This window comes from Monomorium pharaonis, chromosome 3, assembly GCF_013373865.1.
Source record: "Monomorium pharaonis isolate MP-MQ-018 chromosome 3, ASM1337386v2, whole genome shotgun sequence".
Classification (NCBI taxonomy): domain Eukaryota; kingdom Metazoa; phylum Arthropoda; class Insecta; order Hymenoptera; family Formicidae; genus Monomorium; species Monomorium pharaonis.
In genome coordinates this window covers 4,222,366-4,241,539 of record NC_050469.1, presented here as the reverse complement: position 1 = coordinate 4,241,539, position 19,174 = coordinate 4,222,366, and the positions used below count along the sequence as shown (strand labels likewise).

The window sequence follows — 19,174 nt, the reverse complement described above, 5'->3', positions numbered from 1 at the left end:
ATTTATGAGCAATCATGTATTATTATAAGGGGTTTTTATAAACAAATAAAATATTTTTAATTTTTATAAAATTAAAGTTATTATATATATAATAATAATAATTAAAAAATTAAATATTTTAATATTTAATTATTTAAGTATTTAAAAAATAAAAATTGATTGATCATACTTTGATAAGATTTCATAAAATCAGAAGAGAATATAAGTGAACAGAATAAGAAAGGCCTATGTGTTATAAAATTTAAGTATTTTAAACTAAATTTTCTTAATTTGAATTAATGAAATATTTTATATAGATTATTGTTTATTTCTTAAAATAATACATAGAATTGTAAAATACTTTTATTAAATAAATTTTAAAAGATACTTCCCACACACACATAATAATAATAATAATAATAATTAAATATTAATAATCAAACATATAAATATTTTCAGAGCTAATTACATTTATTGTGCGTTGATTTGTTATAAATCGATAATGTAATTGAATTATAAATAATAGATTTAATTGCATTAGTTGTATGTTATTCCATACATAATATGGATAGAAATGATTTAAATCAAATTAATGTAGTAACATTGTAATACGTGTATTTAACAAATTTTTGATAAGTAAAGCATGCATATCTTATAAAAAAAAAAAACTTTATCACATTTAGACTAAAATCATAATTACATAAATATAATATGATATAAATATAATTATTATTTCTTGATAACAGTCTTAAAGACAAATTTTTATTTTTAAATTTTGTAGATTTTTGTTTTTATTCTTGATGTGCCAGCAAAACTGATATATAACCGCCCGATGTCTTTAACATCTAAAAAAATGTAATATTTATATAAATTGTATTTTGTAAAGCTTAAAATTAATTTGATATTATCAATAACATAATAATATTTTATATATTTTTTTATATATTATTATTTCTAATAAAATGTAATAATTGATTATCTTGATTTCTAGACTAATTTAAATATAATATTTTTTACTAATCTCTAAAAATTGCTATTATTTTTTGGGTTTTGGATACTATTTTGTACATTTCACTTGCATAAAAGGATATTTAATTTATTTTTACAGATTATACTTTAAATACTTTCATTTATTGTAGAAACTATTTTATAAATTTATAATTGTTAGATCATGAGATATTTTATAACTACGTTTTGTGTAATATATTAAAAAATTTTATAGTGTGATTTATATGAAGAATCGTAAAATATTACAGAGAAAAGTAACTGGCTTTATGGCTATGTTATTAACTAGCTTACGTTACAAAATGTAGACATCGTTAGAGGAAATAGTTTTCCTGCAGTAAGGCACAATGATTTGTTGGTCCGAATCATTATTAACATTAAGTTCTTTGCTTTTTTTGAATCCAGCTTGTACCACTTATACTTGCATACGGCTTCATAAATTCCTTCGCACTTGACAAATAGCCATATGAAGTGAATATATGTATTATTAACCATGTAACAAATAGAAAACAAGTATCTTAATATATTAAGTTCTATAAGGCTTTTACCCACATTTTATTTTAAATCTTTGTGATTTGAATCCTAATTAAAATTTTTGAATCACAACTGTTATTTATCAAAGTAAGAAGGGGTATATTTTAAAATTTTATTTGATGATGAAAGGGGATATCTTAAAGAAAAAAAAGATATAAAAGATATAAAAATGAAGATTGATTAATAATAGAGATAAAAAATAAGAGATCTCATCCCTTTCTGACAAATATTCAAGAAATCAATAATTTTGCTTTTTTTAACAGAAATAATTAATATAATTAATATAATTAATAATTAATATAATTAATAATTAATATAATTATTATTTAAGTAACCTGTAATAAAAATTATGGATTTAAAAGGATGGAAAGGGAGAGTAAAATTTTATATGCATTTTGATTTATTTTACTATAAAATTTGAAATTAAAGCTTATACCGCGTCTACTCTCATAAATCTTAAAAGTAGAAAAAAATAAGAATTTTTTACTTCTTTCAGTTTTAACATTAAAATGCATAAAAACCATCATATCTCTTTTAACCTTTTTTAAAGTAAAAGGGTTAAAGTGAAAGGTTGTTCTTTTCTTTTCAGGTTTTCTTTTCAGATGTTCTATCCATTAGATATTTGGAAAGAATAACTCTTTTTTGGTTTAAATATCAATTGCTATCTAAAAATTTTGATTAGGACTTGAGTTACAAAAATTTAAAGCAGAAAAAATTCGTAGAAATCTTCTAAGACTTAATTAATTGTTAGAGTTAATTAGCATATTAGATAATTTAGCGATATTTTATTTGTGATATGTTAAGTTACATACTTGTGTGACTAAAATTTCTCCTACAGCGCAATAGAGGCATGTGTGTGTAAATGTATTGACAGATACACACATAATGAAAATTAAACGTGGTACTGACAGATCGCGACCTTGAGTCACCATCTAAATAAACAAATACGTATAAATAGAATTAAATTGGTTTTGAATAAAAACAGTGATCAGCGTTTAAATACGCGTAAGTTAAGATGTTAATATGATAATTGTAGAAGAAAAGATATTATGATCACTTGTAATGTCTTTGTCAGAGAAATTCCAATAATTAGAGGGAAGGAGGATAAGATGACAAAGTTGGTAAGATAACGATAATTTTTTTAAGCTGATGACAGATGAGTCAAGATAACTTATGACTGATGCTGAATTCATTAAAAGCTTTAAATAATATAAGCTTTTCAAAAATTGTAAATAAAGATTTCTTACATTTTTTAAAATATATGGAATTATTAAATACACATGGCATGTATAATATAACATAACTTGCATAATATAATTTATTAAACTTTTAAAAAATATTCTAATATTCTAAATATTCTAAAACACGATATTAGTAATGTATTACATTGTTGACAGACAAAAATAAGTAAAAAAATGATACTTACAGTACTTAATAAAAAACCGTACAACGCAAATAAAATGCCAAAATAAAATAGCGCACCAAGTAGCATTAATGTAAATATATCGTCAATCGTATTAATAAATCTGCAACAAGAAATTATAAAACAAATCATATTAATGCATTTTATATTTTTATTTTTTGTATTGTAACTTTTAAATGGATGTTAGAGACATCTGTTTTACCGATAAAAAGGCATAATTTTTGTATCACAAAATCTTTTTATTCCTTTTACATATATATGTCACAAATACATTTTCAATTTTTTAAACAGTGAGTCGAATTCAAGTCTTGAAGCACAATCATATACTGACTGTGATCGGCGCATAGTTTATAAAATTAAAAATATATTTGAGGTGTAGTATACATATAAAATAATATTGAGTATAGAGATTTAACTTCACCCATACAGCACAGAAAGATTGCAGCAACATTGTGGCAACATTTCAACGCAAAATTGCAATATTGCATAAACGTTGTGAAATGTTGCTGCAAGGTTGCTGCAAGATTGCAGCAATGGTAAAATGTCCGCTTTTAGAAATATTGTTACGTAATATTGTAGCAATATTGCAGTAAAATATGTATGCAATATTATTCAGAAAAAGATTATTCAAAATAATTTATCTGATTTTAAATAACTATTTTGAATTTAACAAATACAGAGTGATTAGTGAAACTTCAACCAAAAGATAAACTTTGCAAGTTTTGTCTTTTATTTTATATAAGTACATTATAAGATGAGAGACAAAACTTACAAAATTTATCTTTTAGTTGACGTAATCACTCTGTTGTTAAATTCAAAATATAGTTATTTAAAACCGAATGAATTAATTGGATGATCGTTTAGTTAATGTCACTATAATCACTCTGTATTTGTTAAATTAAAAAATATTTAAAATAATTTTGAATAACCTTGTACTCTGTTATACACAAATCTACATAATAATAGTTTTACACACAAATTAAAACTACTCCAAAATGCATGTATCTCTATAGATGAAAAATTTTAAATAATATAGAACGATCGCTTTCACATTATTTTTGAAAAGTTACTGTAATATATTAATTTATTCAAACTGTATTGAATATTAATTTTATCTATTTTCACTATTTTAATAATATTTTAAAATGTTGCTGCATCATTGCTAAAGTAATATTGTAAAATAATGTCTTTGCAATATCTCTGAAACATTACATCGCAATATGCAATGTTGCAACGTTGCAGCAATGTTGCTGCAAGCTTTTGTGCTGTATGGGCAACTGTGTAATAGGCGCTTCTTCATTTATTTGTGAAATTACACTTAAGGGATCAAATCATTGTTGTTTATCATGATTTCAGTTTGTATCAATTCAGTGAAAAAATTCAATTCACAAGTTAAAATTATATATTTATTTTATATGATACGTTGTGCAATAATTACTTATGTGATGGGTTTTATAAGAATAAGTAAAAAATGCGTATTGCAGTAATCAATTTTTTATAAAAATACTTCTGTAATAAATCAGTAAAAAAATTTACAATAAATAATGTATAAAATAATGTTTAATCTCTGTATTTTATGTACAAATTAATTGACATAACACTCTATATTAAATATTTTTATATTCAAGCAAGCTGCAAGTAAAAAAAGACATATTTTTTTGTCGCAACAGTTATTTTGCTACTTAATTATTATAAAATATTTTTTAAAAATGCATTCTTTATAAAAAAAATGCATATGTGATTAATCTTTTGTTTCTATTATAAATTTTTAAATTTAATATAAATTATGTTGTATAGCCAACTTATATTATGTTACATTATCAGTTTACCCAATTTAGCATCGGAGCAAGTTGGCAACAATTCAGATTGTTCGTATTTTATTTATTATTGTACAAAAAATTGCAGTATACAGAATTGTTTCTAATACAGAAATGTAGAGAAAAGTTTCCTCTATCATATTAATATACAGTTAAATTATCATAATTAGTTGCTTAAAAAGACAAATAATAAAATTACGAAAACGATGCTAACGAGTTTCTGTCTCTTTTAAAAGCTTACAAAAAATTAAAGCAAAAGAGTTTCAAAATACTTTTTTATAAAATATTTCTGAATCGATTTTACAGAATTAAAAATTCTTTTACTTAATCAAAGTTCTCACAAAGTAAAGGAAACAAAAGGCGATTTTATATTAAAAGAAAATTCAATATAAAACTGAATTTTTTAAATTGTTGACATGAAATTGTTCTTGCTAACTTTATTTTTGTGCGTATTTTGATTGTGTAAAATAATTAGGAATTTTGTAAAGCTAATGCAAAAATTTTTTAATAAAAGTTAAATTTTAAGGTGTCTTTAATTTTTTTATTTTGTAAAAAAATATGTGTGTATATAAAAAAACAATTTTAATTCAACTGTTAATTTTCATATATTATATAGGATTTCTAATTAATTATTAGGTGCATTTATTTCATATATTTAAATCTTGGATTTTATGTGCATTGTATGATATAAATAAAAAATATAAATCTTTAAATTTTGGTAAAATAAAGTTAATAACGTAATAAGATACTTAAGTGTTTTGCAAAGATCTATTTCAACTAAACAGTAGAAAAGATGGAAAAAATCATAATAATATGCGTAACCTGATGAGACGTATATGATTCTGCACGCTGTGCGATAGAGCAATCTCGAAATTTTTAAACTTATCCAAATTATTTATTCGCATCTTAAGAATTTCCAGCTGTCCACACACATGAAAAACTAGCACACTAAAAAAACTGTCTACATTACTGTATATACCGCCGGATATTGTTATACCGAGACTTTGTGTGATATAAGATACTTCGTAAAATGGGCTTTTGTTTTTGTCGTAAATATAATACGATTGTAATGGCAGTAATTTGCTTGGATCTGTTTCATTCGTCAAGTATCTCATTGAAATTCCAAAAATAGGAAGAATTGTACATAAAATTAAAGACATCAACATCATGAAATATCCAAGTATCGCAAGTATACGTGTTATTCGTGCCCGTTTTATCATAATATTTTGTTCTTCTGATATTTTCGGTTTCAACCAATCATCCTTAATCATATTTAAAAGCGGTAGAATATCTGTAATCAACAGACACGTAATAAAGTTTGTATATTATAATGAAATTATGTATATTATAATGAAATAATAATTATAATTAATAATAAGCAAGGTTGGATAAGTTAATAATTTTTTGTTACATGTGCGTCGAAAGTGGTCTCTTTCGTATCACTTTTTTGTGAATAAAGTCGTTGATTTCAGCACTTTAACATAGTTTGTACAGTTCTTGTTCTCTAATAGATGGTGTAAATTAATCATGATAAAAATATTCCAGTATGACTTTATCAGCACGTTTGATTACTCGAGTGAGTCCCAGATGCGCACGTTATAAAATGAATCCCATCAATGAAATTTTATAAATTTATCCTGACCCTAAATAGCTCAGCAATCTGATTAGTGGTATTCGTATTACACTGTGCACATTTGGGACACTTCCGATCATTTCAGTATACGAGTCATTTCGTGACACGCAGATGATAACTTTCGTAGAATTAATCGACGCTTCGTTGTTTTTGCGAGCCTAACCGTGGCTAACTTGTTAATTTATCCTAAGGATCTTGGGACCACATATCGACACACAGGTAACAAAAAAAAGATATGCAATATCGACGCCTACGGCTCGTGTATCAGTTAAAGTTACATTAAGATTAAATTAACTTAAGTTAAAGTAAAAAATATGATTTTGAAAAGTATTATTTATACTAAATTAAAAATTGATTTAAGTTAGGTTATCACAATTATAATATTCATCATAAAATATATTTAATATTTTATTTGTAAATTAAGTTTATACGAAATAATAAAAAATATTTTTATGCAGGAACGTATTTTTTCTTTTATAAATCTTTTTGTACAGATAAAATTTTTAAGTAAAAAAAAGTTAAGTAGTAAGTAAAAATTTACATGTTTAAAAATAATTAAAGTTAAAAATTAAATTATTTAAAATTAATTAAATTAAGTTAAAGTTGTCAAATTTTTAACTCTATTATTAACTTTTAGTTTGTTTTAATTAATTACTATTCAACCTTGATAATAAATAGTATAATGTACGTAAATCAATTGAAAACACAACTAATGAACTAAGTCTTACTCGGTTGTATTATAATTAATTATAATAGAATATTGCTTTTTAGAATAAAATAACAAGTTTAAACAATCTTTACTTACTATGTAATTTACAAAAGTAGATGCATATGTATACCTGTTTTTTTCCTCCACATAATGAATAGCTTTATTATTGCCATAAATATGGGTAAAGTATATTGCAAATTATCAATCATAGACATTATATTACCCCAAATTTTAAATAGAGAATGCACAGTTGGAATAAAACAACTCCATATTATAATATTTAGTATAAGAATTGCATGTATATCGGATTTTAATTTTTCTTGTTTACTTTCATTGTTTTTTGGCCAAATGCCAAATAGTATCAAAACAATTCGATTTAATTCAATAGCCCATTCATAATCTGTTTTTAGAGAGATAAATAAGATTTTTGTAATAAAATCAAAACTCCTTAATGAATGTTATGTAATTGTTATGTAAATATTTTTAGTTTTTTTAATATGAGTCAAATTAAAATAAAAAAATCCTTACAATTTTTAAATATAGTTTTTTGTTTTGTCAATTACACATTACCAAATTTTTGAAAGTAAACTGTCGATGTCTTGAAAATATTTGCTGAAGAGTTCTTTTGAGAAAAGATCAAAGTCGCAAGGATTTATATCGAAGAGGGTACGACGGATATTACAGAGTTCACATTGTCAGTGAAACATAGTATTTATTTGGTTTGAAATATGGTAATGAACATTGTCATGCAAGATGATCGAACAATCGTGGTTTCAATAATTGCGGTCTCTTCTCCTTCAAATTAGCCACTAGAAAGAACTCTTTAAGTGCAGTACTTTCGGGACATTGACAATATTTGTACCACTAAAAGACATTTTATACGAATATTGGTTAGACTATTGATATTCGCCATCTTAAAAAAATTCAGTAATGACAAAACATTTAACATTTAATAAGAGAACAGGAGACAATAATAAAAGACTTTCAAATCCCAGGTTTTTCTGTTTTTATAAATTTACGGACTTATTTAATACTATCAGTACAAGTACAAAATAATGTATGTATTATACATATTTTTTTTGTTTTTTTAATTTTTTCTTTTGTCAAAAAGTAAAAAATACAAATCGATTCTTGATATGCGTATATTTGTAATAGATAAATATTAAATCTTATAGATTAAGTAAAAATAATACAAAGAACAAATTATATATGCATAGACATATTCATTGTGTATGTGCTTATATGCATGTATAATAGAAAAATGTAAGTAAGTGAAAAATAGTTGAGTGGCACAAATTTTTTTTGTAATGTAAAACAAATATTTCTTGTTTATTAACAGTAATTTTCAAAAAGATAAATATAATTTTTTACGGATATAATTATATTTTCATATTTTAGCTATTTTTGCAATAATTTTGTCTTACAGAAAATAGTTGGAATATAATTCGCTCTTCATTATACACTTGAGAAAATACACTCTATTTGACATATCTAATTGTGAGTTAATCGAAAAAAAGAATGAACACCTGCATATGCTGAATACTTCGAACCATCCATATTGATGTATACAAAGAGACTAAATTTTTTTCTAGTTTCAGTTATAAGTGAGGGAGTTAAGGTTTATACCATTCTATAGGTGTGCACACGACATATTAATAATGCAATATATGAAATGAGAAATTTGTGGTGGATGATGCTTATAGTCAGTTGATTCACTTTACGGTTAAAAAAAACTGTTTTGTAGTTTGAGAGTAAATGCTTTGAGAAAAATGCATCACCATTTATAGATGCAGGGCCGTGTATGCTTTCAAAAATGTTTGTATATAACTTAATAGATTTATAAATATACGTAGGCATAATGTAATTAATCCATACATTTGTGGCAAGTCATAAAACTTATTTAATTGCCAAAAAATATATGTATATAAATAGAATTATCAGTAAAATGTACAACAGCATATTATATATACAACGTGCTCTATAGCAGACTATGTGCGATACATTTCTTAAAAATATATTTTTGTTTTCTTAAAAGTTAAAGTTCTTATTTTTTCTAGCTTACTAATTTTTTTAGAGATGATTACAAATTTGTCAATTATATAATGCAACTTGATTTATTTTATTGTTACAAAAAATAATAAGTAAAATAATAAGGATAAATTTAATTAACAAACAATGAAAAAGTTATCTTACTTGTAGCAGTATTTCTAGAAATTTTAACTGCTTTTTTAAAAATCATTTTTTAAAGTTAATTTTATTGCAAGTTTATTTTAAGCACCCTTTTATTATACTGATTTGCTTTTTATTTTTGTAAACCATTGTGCATCCCTGTATATCCCAATAAATATCTCAAGTTCATAAAATTGTTCGACCTGTGTACGTTGTAACAATCGTCAATAACTGTCGTAGCAAAAGTTTTTACTACAACAGGTTTAGAATTTTAATATTTTCCTTTCATACCATTCCTCCCTTCTATCTTAGCAACGAGCAAGCATGCGCATTCTGCAGAGTGCCTTTCTCACCCACCTTAAGAGTACTTCGATCACCGATGCGCGCGTTATTTAGTAGTCTGTCGTAATAGCACGGTGGTGAAAAATGCTTTTAACAAGTTTGCTCTATGTATCTCGCTAATGTAAGCGAAACAATAATTCGACTTTTATTCTTTATTATTTATCTTTGCAATTAAAATTTCGTGAATTATATTTAATTATATTATAAAAATTTAATTAACATTATATAAATAATTTTGTAATATAGGCTATATGTATAATAAAACGGATTAATAATGTTATAGATGTCATTACGCTCATGGAATAAAGTGTTTAAGAGAAAATAATATCACAGTTCTTGTAATCTATATATAATGGTAAAGGAAAAGCAGAAAATACTTTGATTTAAACATTTCAAAAGAAATAAAAGCTTGAATCTTAACTCGTGAATCTTGACGTATCGTATTGATATACTATCGGAATTAACAGCTAACGTTAAAACTTATGTGTATGCTGTAATATGCAGGTAGTAATATGTAACTAGCGCAAGAAAAAAATTAACATGTCCTATTTTACATTCACAGATTATTGAAATCAAGTATAATGTTGGCTGATGTAAACAATTGGCATATTTTACAACAAATTTTACTTTTCATATAAAACAATATTGTAATGAAAAGTAAATGTGTATTGATAGTATGAACGTCATCACTTTTAATGTCTAAAATACTTCCAATTTCAAATAGTAAAGCAACAAATGTTTTATAAACCAGGGACGACGCTATTTTTTCACTTATTCTCAACAAATGTTTGCATTTTTTTAAGATGTATAGAATATTTTATTTGTTCCCATTTCTGAGAAAAACATTTACAACAAAAATTATAAATAAATATTGCATTTATAACTTATAAAATCTCCTAATATTTTTCTCGGGAATGGAAACAAATAAAATATTCTATATATCTTAAAAAAATGCAAACATTTGTTGCTTTACTATTTGAAATTGGAAGTGTTTTAGACACTAAAAGTGATGACGTTCATATTTTCATAACAGTGTATTGTCCGTTTTCTCCACTTATTTAGGGATGACACCCATCGACATTTATCGTTGAGTGACATGCAACGAATACGTTGATATGAAAAATGCGACAGTCCAAAAAAAGCTTCGTGCATCAACGAGTCAAAGTGAGTATCCTTGGCTATGTAGAATCTAAACACGTTACTAACTTCAAATGAGGTCATAAGTGTTCTACAAGACAGACAATAATTCGTCAATTTTTTCATTTGTTTAATAAATTTTCGTGTCTTTTAGTAGTGTTAAATGTGTTTTTTGTTTGTTCCCATTTTAGAAAGTAAAATTAGGAAATCTTACAATATGCATCAACTTATATGTGTATTTATAAGTTATAATTAAATAAAGCTATTTATACTATAAAAATTTTGTATAAAACACTTTTCGATATATCGTTTAATTTACGAGATATATCGGAAAAAAATGCCTTCATCGTTGGAGAGTGGTTTTACTTCTTCAAACCATTTTTGAGCACCAACTGAAAGCCGAACATGAATTTAGAAATTTAGAAAATTTTTTAATTCATGTATTTATCTCCTCTACATTTATACCAAGTTTTATTAAAACAAAATTTTTAACCACGCAAGGTTTTCTTGTATGATGGAAAATATCATACAGCGTTGCAAAATTTATATAATATATTAATTTTTTAAAATATAATATTTATCGCTACTTAGCATTTTGTATTTATTTTATTTAAAACAACAAAGAATTATGAATTGTTCAACCCTATTACAAAATTATTAAAATTTTATTATACAATAAATAATATTTAGTAAAAGTAATCATATATATTTTATATTTTACTGTGTTAAAATATAAAATGTGTAGTGGATGTTAATAAATCAGAAAAAGTTACATAAAATTTTTCAAAATACAATGTTACTTTACGATTCTTACGATTTTCAAGATAAATTTTATAAGAAAATTATATCCGTGCAATACATAAAGAAAGCCATTATTCGGCCATTTTTTCTTTGATCCAAGAAACATAGGACTCAACATTAGTGTATACATCTGGATAGCCCAGCGCGCATGGTCTTCCACCAGACACTAAACCGATAATTGCTCCGTCACTGTCTCGAAGTAATCCGCTGCCGCTGTCACCCTGCAATAAAAAAATGAGGGGATTATGATTTTATTATTCATTATACAATAATGAAGTTATAATATTGTACGCGGTATACCAAATGCAAAATTGGTATTATTTTAAATGAATTCCCATAACTCTGTATTGCCATTACATGAGCAATTAAAATGGTAAAGAGAGAAATGCGTTATAATAAAGTTTTATTTTAATTATTAGTGCTATTAAAAATTAATTATAATCTAAAATTTGGATTAGATGAGCAATGTAATGTTTGAGTAAGAGTAATTATAAAATCTATATTCACAGATTGAAACCATTAAATATAAAAAGGCATGCACTAGTAAAATCAATGTGCATTTTACTATATAGAGTACAATGTTATATACATTGCATAATCCAGTTCCTTGTTCGATGAGAGTACAAAACTCATTTTTGTGGATCTTCATAATAAATCTGTGATAAGATTGACATGTATCCGGCAGCATGACTCTTGCTTGCAATTTTTGCAAATTATTATGTATGGGTTTTCTAAATCCTGTAGAACCCCAAGCCGCAATTGTAACTGCTACATTCTTTTCCACATTTTCTGTTGGTAGCGGAACTGATTTTTGTGTTGGGCCAAACTTAATGGGCGCAGTCAGCTAAAAAATATTTTATACTAATAAAATAGACTGTGTGACTGTTAGAGTAATTAAAATACATTTCATATTTGTCACATATAGACTACTTATTATTATAATAGAAAATATATTGAATGTACTATATTTGTCACAAACTAAATGTATGTGTATTATAATAGTTTATTTCAAGGTTTGTGTACTTTTATTAAACCGATGTCATAAGGACCTCTACCCAAAGAGCGAGGATTATAATTTTCATGGAGCCACACTTCGTCTACTTTATGACTTTCTCCACCTTTATCGAGGTAAGTCGTGCCAGTGACAACGGTCATAGATTCCTTTAGATCGGGATTTTGAATTAAGGGCACTACACAATGCCCAGCAGTTAAAATATATTCTGGATCAATTATGCTACCACCGCAAAAGTGATTGTCCTTGATTCTTAGGGAAACACAGTGAGGATATTCTTCTATGGTTGTGGGTATTCCATTTACTAACTTATCTGGTTCATCACCATAAACACCTGAACATATATTTTTTAAACGACATACACATTAATAACTCCCTTTTAAAAATATTTTAATTTAATGATACAATGTTGATTTATATAATTATGTATATATTACAAAAATTGTAGACCATAAAACATTATTACCATTATTACTAATCTGAATTATTGATATAATTGTTAGTATAATTGTCATATTATAATAGTTCGCTAAAAAAATTGTTAATTTTATATTTCAAAATTTTGGTCCATTTCATATATTCTGTGACATAAGAAAAAATGTGTATAAAATTTGTGTCTGTATATTTATAAAATTTATAATTAATAGAATAAAATAATAAAAATATAATAAATATAATAAATATGATGGAAACAATAAAACAATACAATACAATTAAAATAATAAACTTAATAAATGTAATAGAATTACAATGATTGGTAAAGAGTTAAGTATATTATAGACAATTATGCAATTAAGCAATATATGTACAATTTTATGTATATATACATATGTGTGTATGTGTCTAATTGAGGTAAAATGCATAATATTTTTCGTAAATAAATTAATAAAAAACACAGTTCATATAAAATTTATTAAATTGTATTATCAAGTTTCCTGGTATTTAGCTTACCTATGATCGCCAATGCGATCAGAATACACGCTATCTGCTTCATTATGTAGATCTGTTTTTACACCGCAGCTGATACGTTTTAAAAAACGTAATAAGGTATATGGCTGAATTTATATACTTATCGAAATATGTACACAGCTGAATGGAATTAATATACTATTCAATTTTTATCACATTATAACATTATTATCGCAAAACTCGCAAACATGTGATATTTAATTCAAGAATGATATTAAGATATTAGCACATAACTTTATTCATTACGAATTATGTATTATAACCAATATTTGTAATATAAAGCGAATAAAATATCGTAAATTTTTATAATATAATTTGAATTATAAGTTTAAGTATAGTATTTCAAAAACAATAGATTATTGACCATATTTTAAGATGGCAGAAAGAAATTCTTATCAATCTCATGAGTCATGTATAATTTAATTATTTTAAACTAAAAAAATAATTTAAACATTCTTCTACTTTGAAATGAGTATTGTTTTTTTATAAAAATGCAAAAGGTTTTGTATTTTTATTGAATAAAAAGAAAATATTTGTTAAAAAAAAAGTTAAATATATAGAAATTAACAAAAAAGTTAATTACATTGGATATCATGGATTGGATTAAATTAACGACTTTATTAGTTTGTAAATAACAAAATTAATAATTTTTTTTCATAATATTGAAAAAAATGAATGATATTTTAAATAAAAAATAACATTCTAATACATTTGACAAGTTTTTGACACACACACACACACACACACACACACACACACACACACACACACACACACACACACACACACACACACACACACACACACACACACACACACACACACACACACACACACACACACACAAATAAAATATTACACACATAATAAAATATTTATGTAACTTCTAAATGAAAGCAAAGTTTGTCATTTTTATAATTCAAATTAATGAATATATAAATAACAATCATTTCCTAATATGTTAGTAAAAAATTCAGGTGTTAGTTTTTATAAATTTCTAGTCTTATTGTATCTAACAAAACCGTTATATAAAAATTGTTCCGAAATTAAATGCTAAAACTTCAAAAATATATGGGAATAAATTAACTGAGAAAAAAATATCTTCTTGAAGAAAAGATTTGCTTGATTTTGCATTTTGAAGAGAGTTACAAGAAATAAAATTTTTTAATTGAATCTTTTCATTGGGACCCTATTCTTGATCTGAGAGATTAAATATAATTTTTTTATGGGAATATCAAATAATTTTTTATCTACAATAATATAAAGCTGACAATATCCAACAAATCTTGCAAATACTTGTTTTTATCTGAATTTCTTAAAAAAATATCAATTAATAATTGTTTATCAACATTGTTAATTATTCATAAATTAACCCATTTTCACATCATTATGAACCCATTGATGTGTTCTTTTTTTAATATCTCCAGTACACTTAATCTACAATATATCTTGAAATTATTAAAAGAGTTTTGAAAAAAATTACATAAAAGAAATCAAAATCAAGCTTGATATTGCAATAAAAAAATCTACAGGAAAGCTGGCAAAGGAGCAAGTCTGAATTTATTCCAGTTAGAAACACCAAAGATCCTGCTCCTTAAGTTTTACTCCAATTCATTTTGTGTAAATGAAACAAAATATAATATAACTTCTAGTTTTCTTGATGAAAAAACTTAATAACATATGAAGGCACTTGAACATATTATGAATTTTTTTCTTTAGCTTTAGCTTACTTTTTATTAAAATATAAAGCACTTCTGGCTACATTAGTACACATAACTATGGATGCTGCTGAGACTCTACAAGATATAAATTACCTCATGAAATTAATTTTCATGTCAATGATAAACATAACATATACACATAATTTATAGCGACATTGGATTGATTTGCCTGGATTTATTTTATTCATCTCATTAAAATATTAAAATCAGGAAGAATTACTGCTAAACTATACATCATGAAGTATTTCAATATTGTAAGTATACGTGCTATTCGCATCTTTATTATCTCTTTTTTTATTATCTTCATTTTCAACCAGTTGTCTCTAAAACAACGCGACAACACATGATACTATACTTCCTAAACGAATACCATCAATTTCACGTTCATATTTCACGTATCGTCCGTTATTACAGCGGCACTTTCGATACCATAACTGAACAATTCGTGGAACGCGCGAAAGTTTCCAAGAAAAACGGAGTGTTTGATCAATGGGAGCGAAGATGATGGCGGGAAAGTGTTGTGACAAGTGACATCACGTAACATAGTAAAACGCAACTCGAGAAAAGCAACAGTTTTAAAGAATGTCGAGACACAACGAGTATTGAGACGAAGCAATTCGCTCTGAGAATCTTCTCGTATGATCGACTAGCAGCGTTTCACTTGACACTCGCGATATTCTACCGAACGAATTACTTGGAGCCACTTGGTGTGAATACGCGGGAAAACTTTGCTCGAACCCGACGCGAAGACAAGCACATAACGTCGTGCTTTACAAATGAATACGATACTCACGCGATTCGCGTGTCGTTTGCTAGCATATCGATGCTGTCGATATATACTACGATGTCTGCGTACAACGCGAATTCTGATCAATTCTGATTTCTGAACTGCAAGTTACGAACTCCGTCTGACTAGCGGCAGCGAGAGCAACATGGCGGTTGACTGCAGTGTTCCCAACCTTGTAGATAAAAATTATGTGATCAGGGCTGTGAATTATAATACACACGAGAAAATTATAGTACATTTTATTTTAATTTTAGAAATAAAGTTAAATTTGCCAAATGTGCATTAAAGAATATAATATTTATTTGTACTTAATCTAAAATCTTAAGTCGTAAGAAATTGATCAATTACAATCGAATGTAAGAATAATAACGAACTATGATTGGTTGATCCGGCCTATAGTACTGGCAGTAAATTTCGGAACGCAACCAAAATGCAATTTTCATCAGCATTAAATTAACGCTATAAAGCGTAACGTGAAAATAATAATAGATTTAAGTAGCATAGAGATTTTACTATGTTACATAGTACAAATAGTACACTAAATTATACGATGTGTAAGGGCCGCTGCACAGACTTCTACATAATACAAAATGCATAATGCATAAGAGAATTAACCAATCAGAGGTCTTTATTTCTATCCTAGGAAGGGAAATAGATGACTCTGATTGGTTGATTCTCTTATGCGTCATGATGCACTATGCGTTTTATGCAAAAGTCTGTGCGGAGGCCCTAATACTATAATTATTAGCTTGTTGTTCTTTGTTGCACTGTCTGTTGCACTGGTGCAACAAGTTAGAGTAAGACAAATATATTTTTTCTCACTCTAACTTATCGCACCCGTGCAGTGCAGCAGTGCAGCGAAAAAGAACAAGCCATATGTTACGGTTGGGAACACTGCGTCTCCGCCGTCGTTCGGCAATGGTCAAGTCATCCGCCGTTGCCGCCATGTTGCTCCAGCGCCGGTCGGACTTCGTGCGCGTCTCGCGTATTCAGAATTCAAATCGTGCGCAGATACGGTATTGAGAGTGTCGTCGCGCTAGCAGACGACAAGCGGACTATGTGAGATCGTATGTGACAGTGATCGTAAAGCGGCGGCATCACGTGCTTGCCTTCACATCGAGCAAAGTGTTCGCGCGCGCGTTCGAGCAAAGTTTGCTCGAAGGGGAACATTCGGTAAAATATCGCGAATGCCAAATAAAGTGCTACTAGTCGTCACGCGAGCATACGAAATATAAAATTATCGAAACGAATTTGCCTCCGTTTGTTGTGTCTCGACGCGTAATTTTCATTCGGTTTTCTCGCCGGGTTGCATTTCCACGAAGTTACGTGACGTCACGCCACTTTCGTGCCATGTTGATTTTCGTTCCGAGCAGTTTTCGTGTGCGCGTATTCGCTCGGGAGTGCCGAATAAAGTATCGGACGTTATTAATGTGCGATTCGAGAATAGGATGATATCATCAGAAAACGGCATTCAAAGAGCGACTCGGTATTAAATACAACTTTTTTTTTAAGTGACACATTTCTTTATCTGCTTTTGCTTTTGAATTTAAGGATAATTATATTTATCATATTTTCAGAATCAAAACCGGAAAAGGAATGTAGCAGTAGCAGTAGCAGCAGCATCAGCAGCAGGAGCAGCGACAGCAATCGGTGAGTGAATTTTTATCAAATCAATTATTTGAATTTATATCATGTGTATGTGGAACAAAATGATATGTGATAAATGTGACGTGAGATTAAATATTGCTCTATTTTAAAAGAAAATTATTTAAATCATCACTAAGTTGATTGATTAGTTAAATATTTGATTTTATTAATATTCGTAAAGCTTCACATGAAAATAATTGCATATTGGAATTTTTTTAAATACTAAAACAAGAAATAAGAAATTAATTCCAATGATAAGGTGCAATTTTCTAATCCTGAATAGATCTTGTAGACAGCAATAATTTCACGATGAAAAAAAAAAGTAAAAGCTTATCTTTTGAAATTGTATATTTCTAGTACCAAATATCCAATACATTTTGTTCTTACAATGACAATGCAAAACTTAGAAGACTGACATTGTGGCAGTAAAAAAATGTGTAATTTGAATCGAAAGTAAGGACAGTTTTACCTAAATGCGATATATTTTAAACAATATATGATTCAAAAAAATTATTGTTATTCAAAAATAAAATTATATTAATTAAAAGACATTTACGCAATGAATTAATAAGAGATCGATTTAATAAAGCTTATCGTATTTTATACCAAAAGTATTTGCATCAGCTTATAAATACTTTATTTATATACGATTTATATGTTGAGTTTAAGTATACGCGCGCATGCTTTCTAAGGTCACTGCTGATATAAAATATTCAGTTGTACGATTTTACCGAATTATAAAAGGAAACATTTCAGTAAACTTAAATTTTCCAATTTTATAAGAAAAATTTTACAATTTACGAAATAATTTTGTACTTAAATTTATATGCGGCCCTTTATTAACGACAGATATTGACAAGTTGTCGACAAGTCGCAGTTGTTTAATTCACAGAGGGGAATACGTATCCCTGTAATTCAATTTCCACAGGCACAATCTATAGTTATAAGCGTCACGCTTATTCTTTTTACCAACGTGTGCATGACTATGATATTCTTTCGTGAAAGAGAGTAACTTTAGAGTTTCTGCACCTGCTGCCGTTCACATTGTAAATGCTAAGAACATAATCACATTACATGGCAAAAGGGGCAATTAGTTCAGTTTTAATTGTCAATATAGTTATTTTGACATGAAAGTGCTTAATTTCTTTTTTCCGACAGTTTGAAGATAACAATAAAAATATTTTTGGGGTTTGGTAATTAATAAATAGTAGTTTAATATAGTTTTCTATTAGGCGTGCAGAGTTAAAAACCTAAAAAAAGTAAAAAATACAGCAATCAAGTGCGACATAATTTCACAAGTAGATAAATTATAAATATTTTTTAAGTAAAAAAAAGATTAATACACTCTAAACAGAATGTAATGATTATTTGTTAATCTTACAAGAAGAGTTCTAAATAAATAAGTTGCAGATTCAATGATATAAAAATTTGATGTATAACAGTAATATGCATGTACATACAAAGAGATATAAACCAATTTTTTTAACAA

At 26.7% G+C, this 19,174-nt stretch overlaps 2 protein-coding genes and 1 long non-coding RNA gene across 3 annotated transcripts; 1 reads left to right on the top strand and 2 right to left on the bottom strand.

Moving 5' to 3' along the window:
• Nucleotides 1–432: 432 nt before the first annotated feature.
• On the bottom strand, nt 433–6,761 carry LOC105838153 (odorant receptor 63a). The gene is made up of 5 exons (XM_012683469.3): nt 5,581–6,761; nt 2,945–3,044; nt 2,331–2,450; nt 1,279–1,434; nt 433–824 (listed from the first exon to the last, which is right to left on the bottom strand). Exons 1-5 carry the CDS (start codon nt 6,027–6,029, stop codon nt 771–773), a joined length of 879 nt encoding a protein of 292 aa, XP_012538923.3. The 5' UTR covers nt 6,030–6,761; the 3' UTR covers nt 433–770.
• A 4,563-nt stretch (nt 6,762–11,324) lies between these two features.
• LOC105831856 (chymotrypsin-1) lies at nt 11,325–13,650 on the bottom strand. The gene is made up of 4 exons (XM_012672294.3): nt 13,513–13,650; nt 12,573–12,895; nt 12,139–12,393; nt 11,325–11,770 (listed from the first exon to the last, which is right to left on the bottom strand). The coding sequence occupies exons 1-4, from the start codon at nt 13,553–13,555 to the stop codon at nt 11,621–11,623; spliced, it is 771 nt and encodes a 256-aa protein (XP_012527748.1). The 5' UTR covers nt 13,556–13,650; the 3' UTR covers nt 11,325–11,620.
• Nucleotides 13,651–16,044: 2,394 nt separating this feature from the next.
• LOC114255543 lies at nt 16,045–18,924 on the top strand. The gene is made up of 2 exons (XR_003626801.2): nt 16,045–17,524; nt 17,616–18,924. It is a non-coding gene; the product is annotated as an uncharacterized LOC114255543 (long non-coding RNA).
• Nucleotides 18,925–19,174: the final 250 nt, after the last annotated feature.

Bases quoted from the DNA above. Each gene is read 5' to 3' on its own strand.
- LOC105838153 (XM_012683469.3), bottom strand. From the start codon at position 6,029: ATGATTAAGGATGATTGGTTGAAACCGAAAATATCAGAAGAACAAAAT. The intron at 1,435-2,330 runs GTATGTAACTTA...CTATTTGTCAAG, and splicing joins GAGAAATTTTAGTCACACAA to TGCGAAGGAATTTATGAAGC. The intron at 825-1,278 runs GTAAGCTAGTTA...ACATTTTTTTAG, and splicing joins CGATGTCTACATTTTGTAAC to ATGTTAAAGACATCGGGCGG.
- LOC105831856 (XM_012672294.3), bottom strand. From the start codon at position 13,555: ATGAAGCAGATAGCGTGTATTCTGATCGCATTGGCGATCATAG. The intron at 12,896-13,512 runs GTAAGCTAAATA...ATATATGTTCAG, and splicing joins GATCGCATTGGCGATCATAG to GTGTTTATGGTGATGAACCA. The intron at 12,394-12,572 runs GTACACAAACCT...AATATTTTTTAG, and splicing joins ATGACATCGGTTTAATAAAA to CTGACTGCGCCCATTAAGTT.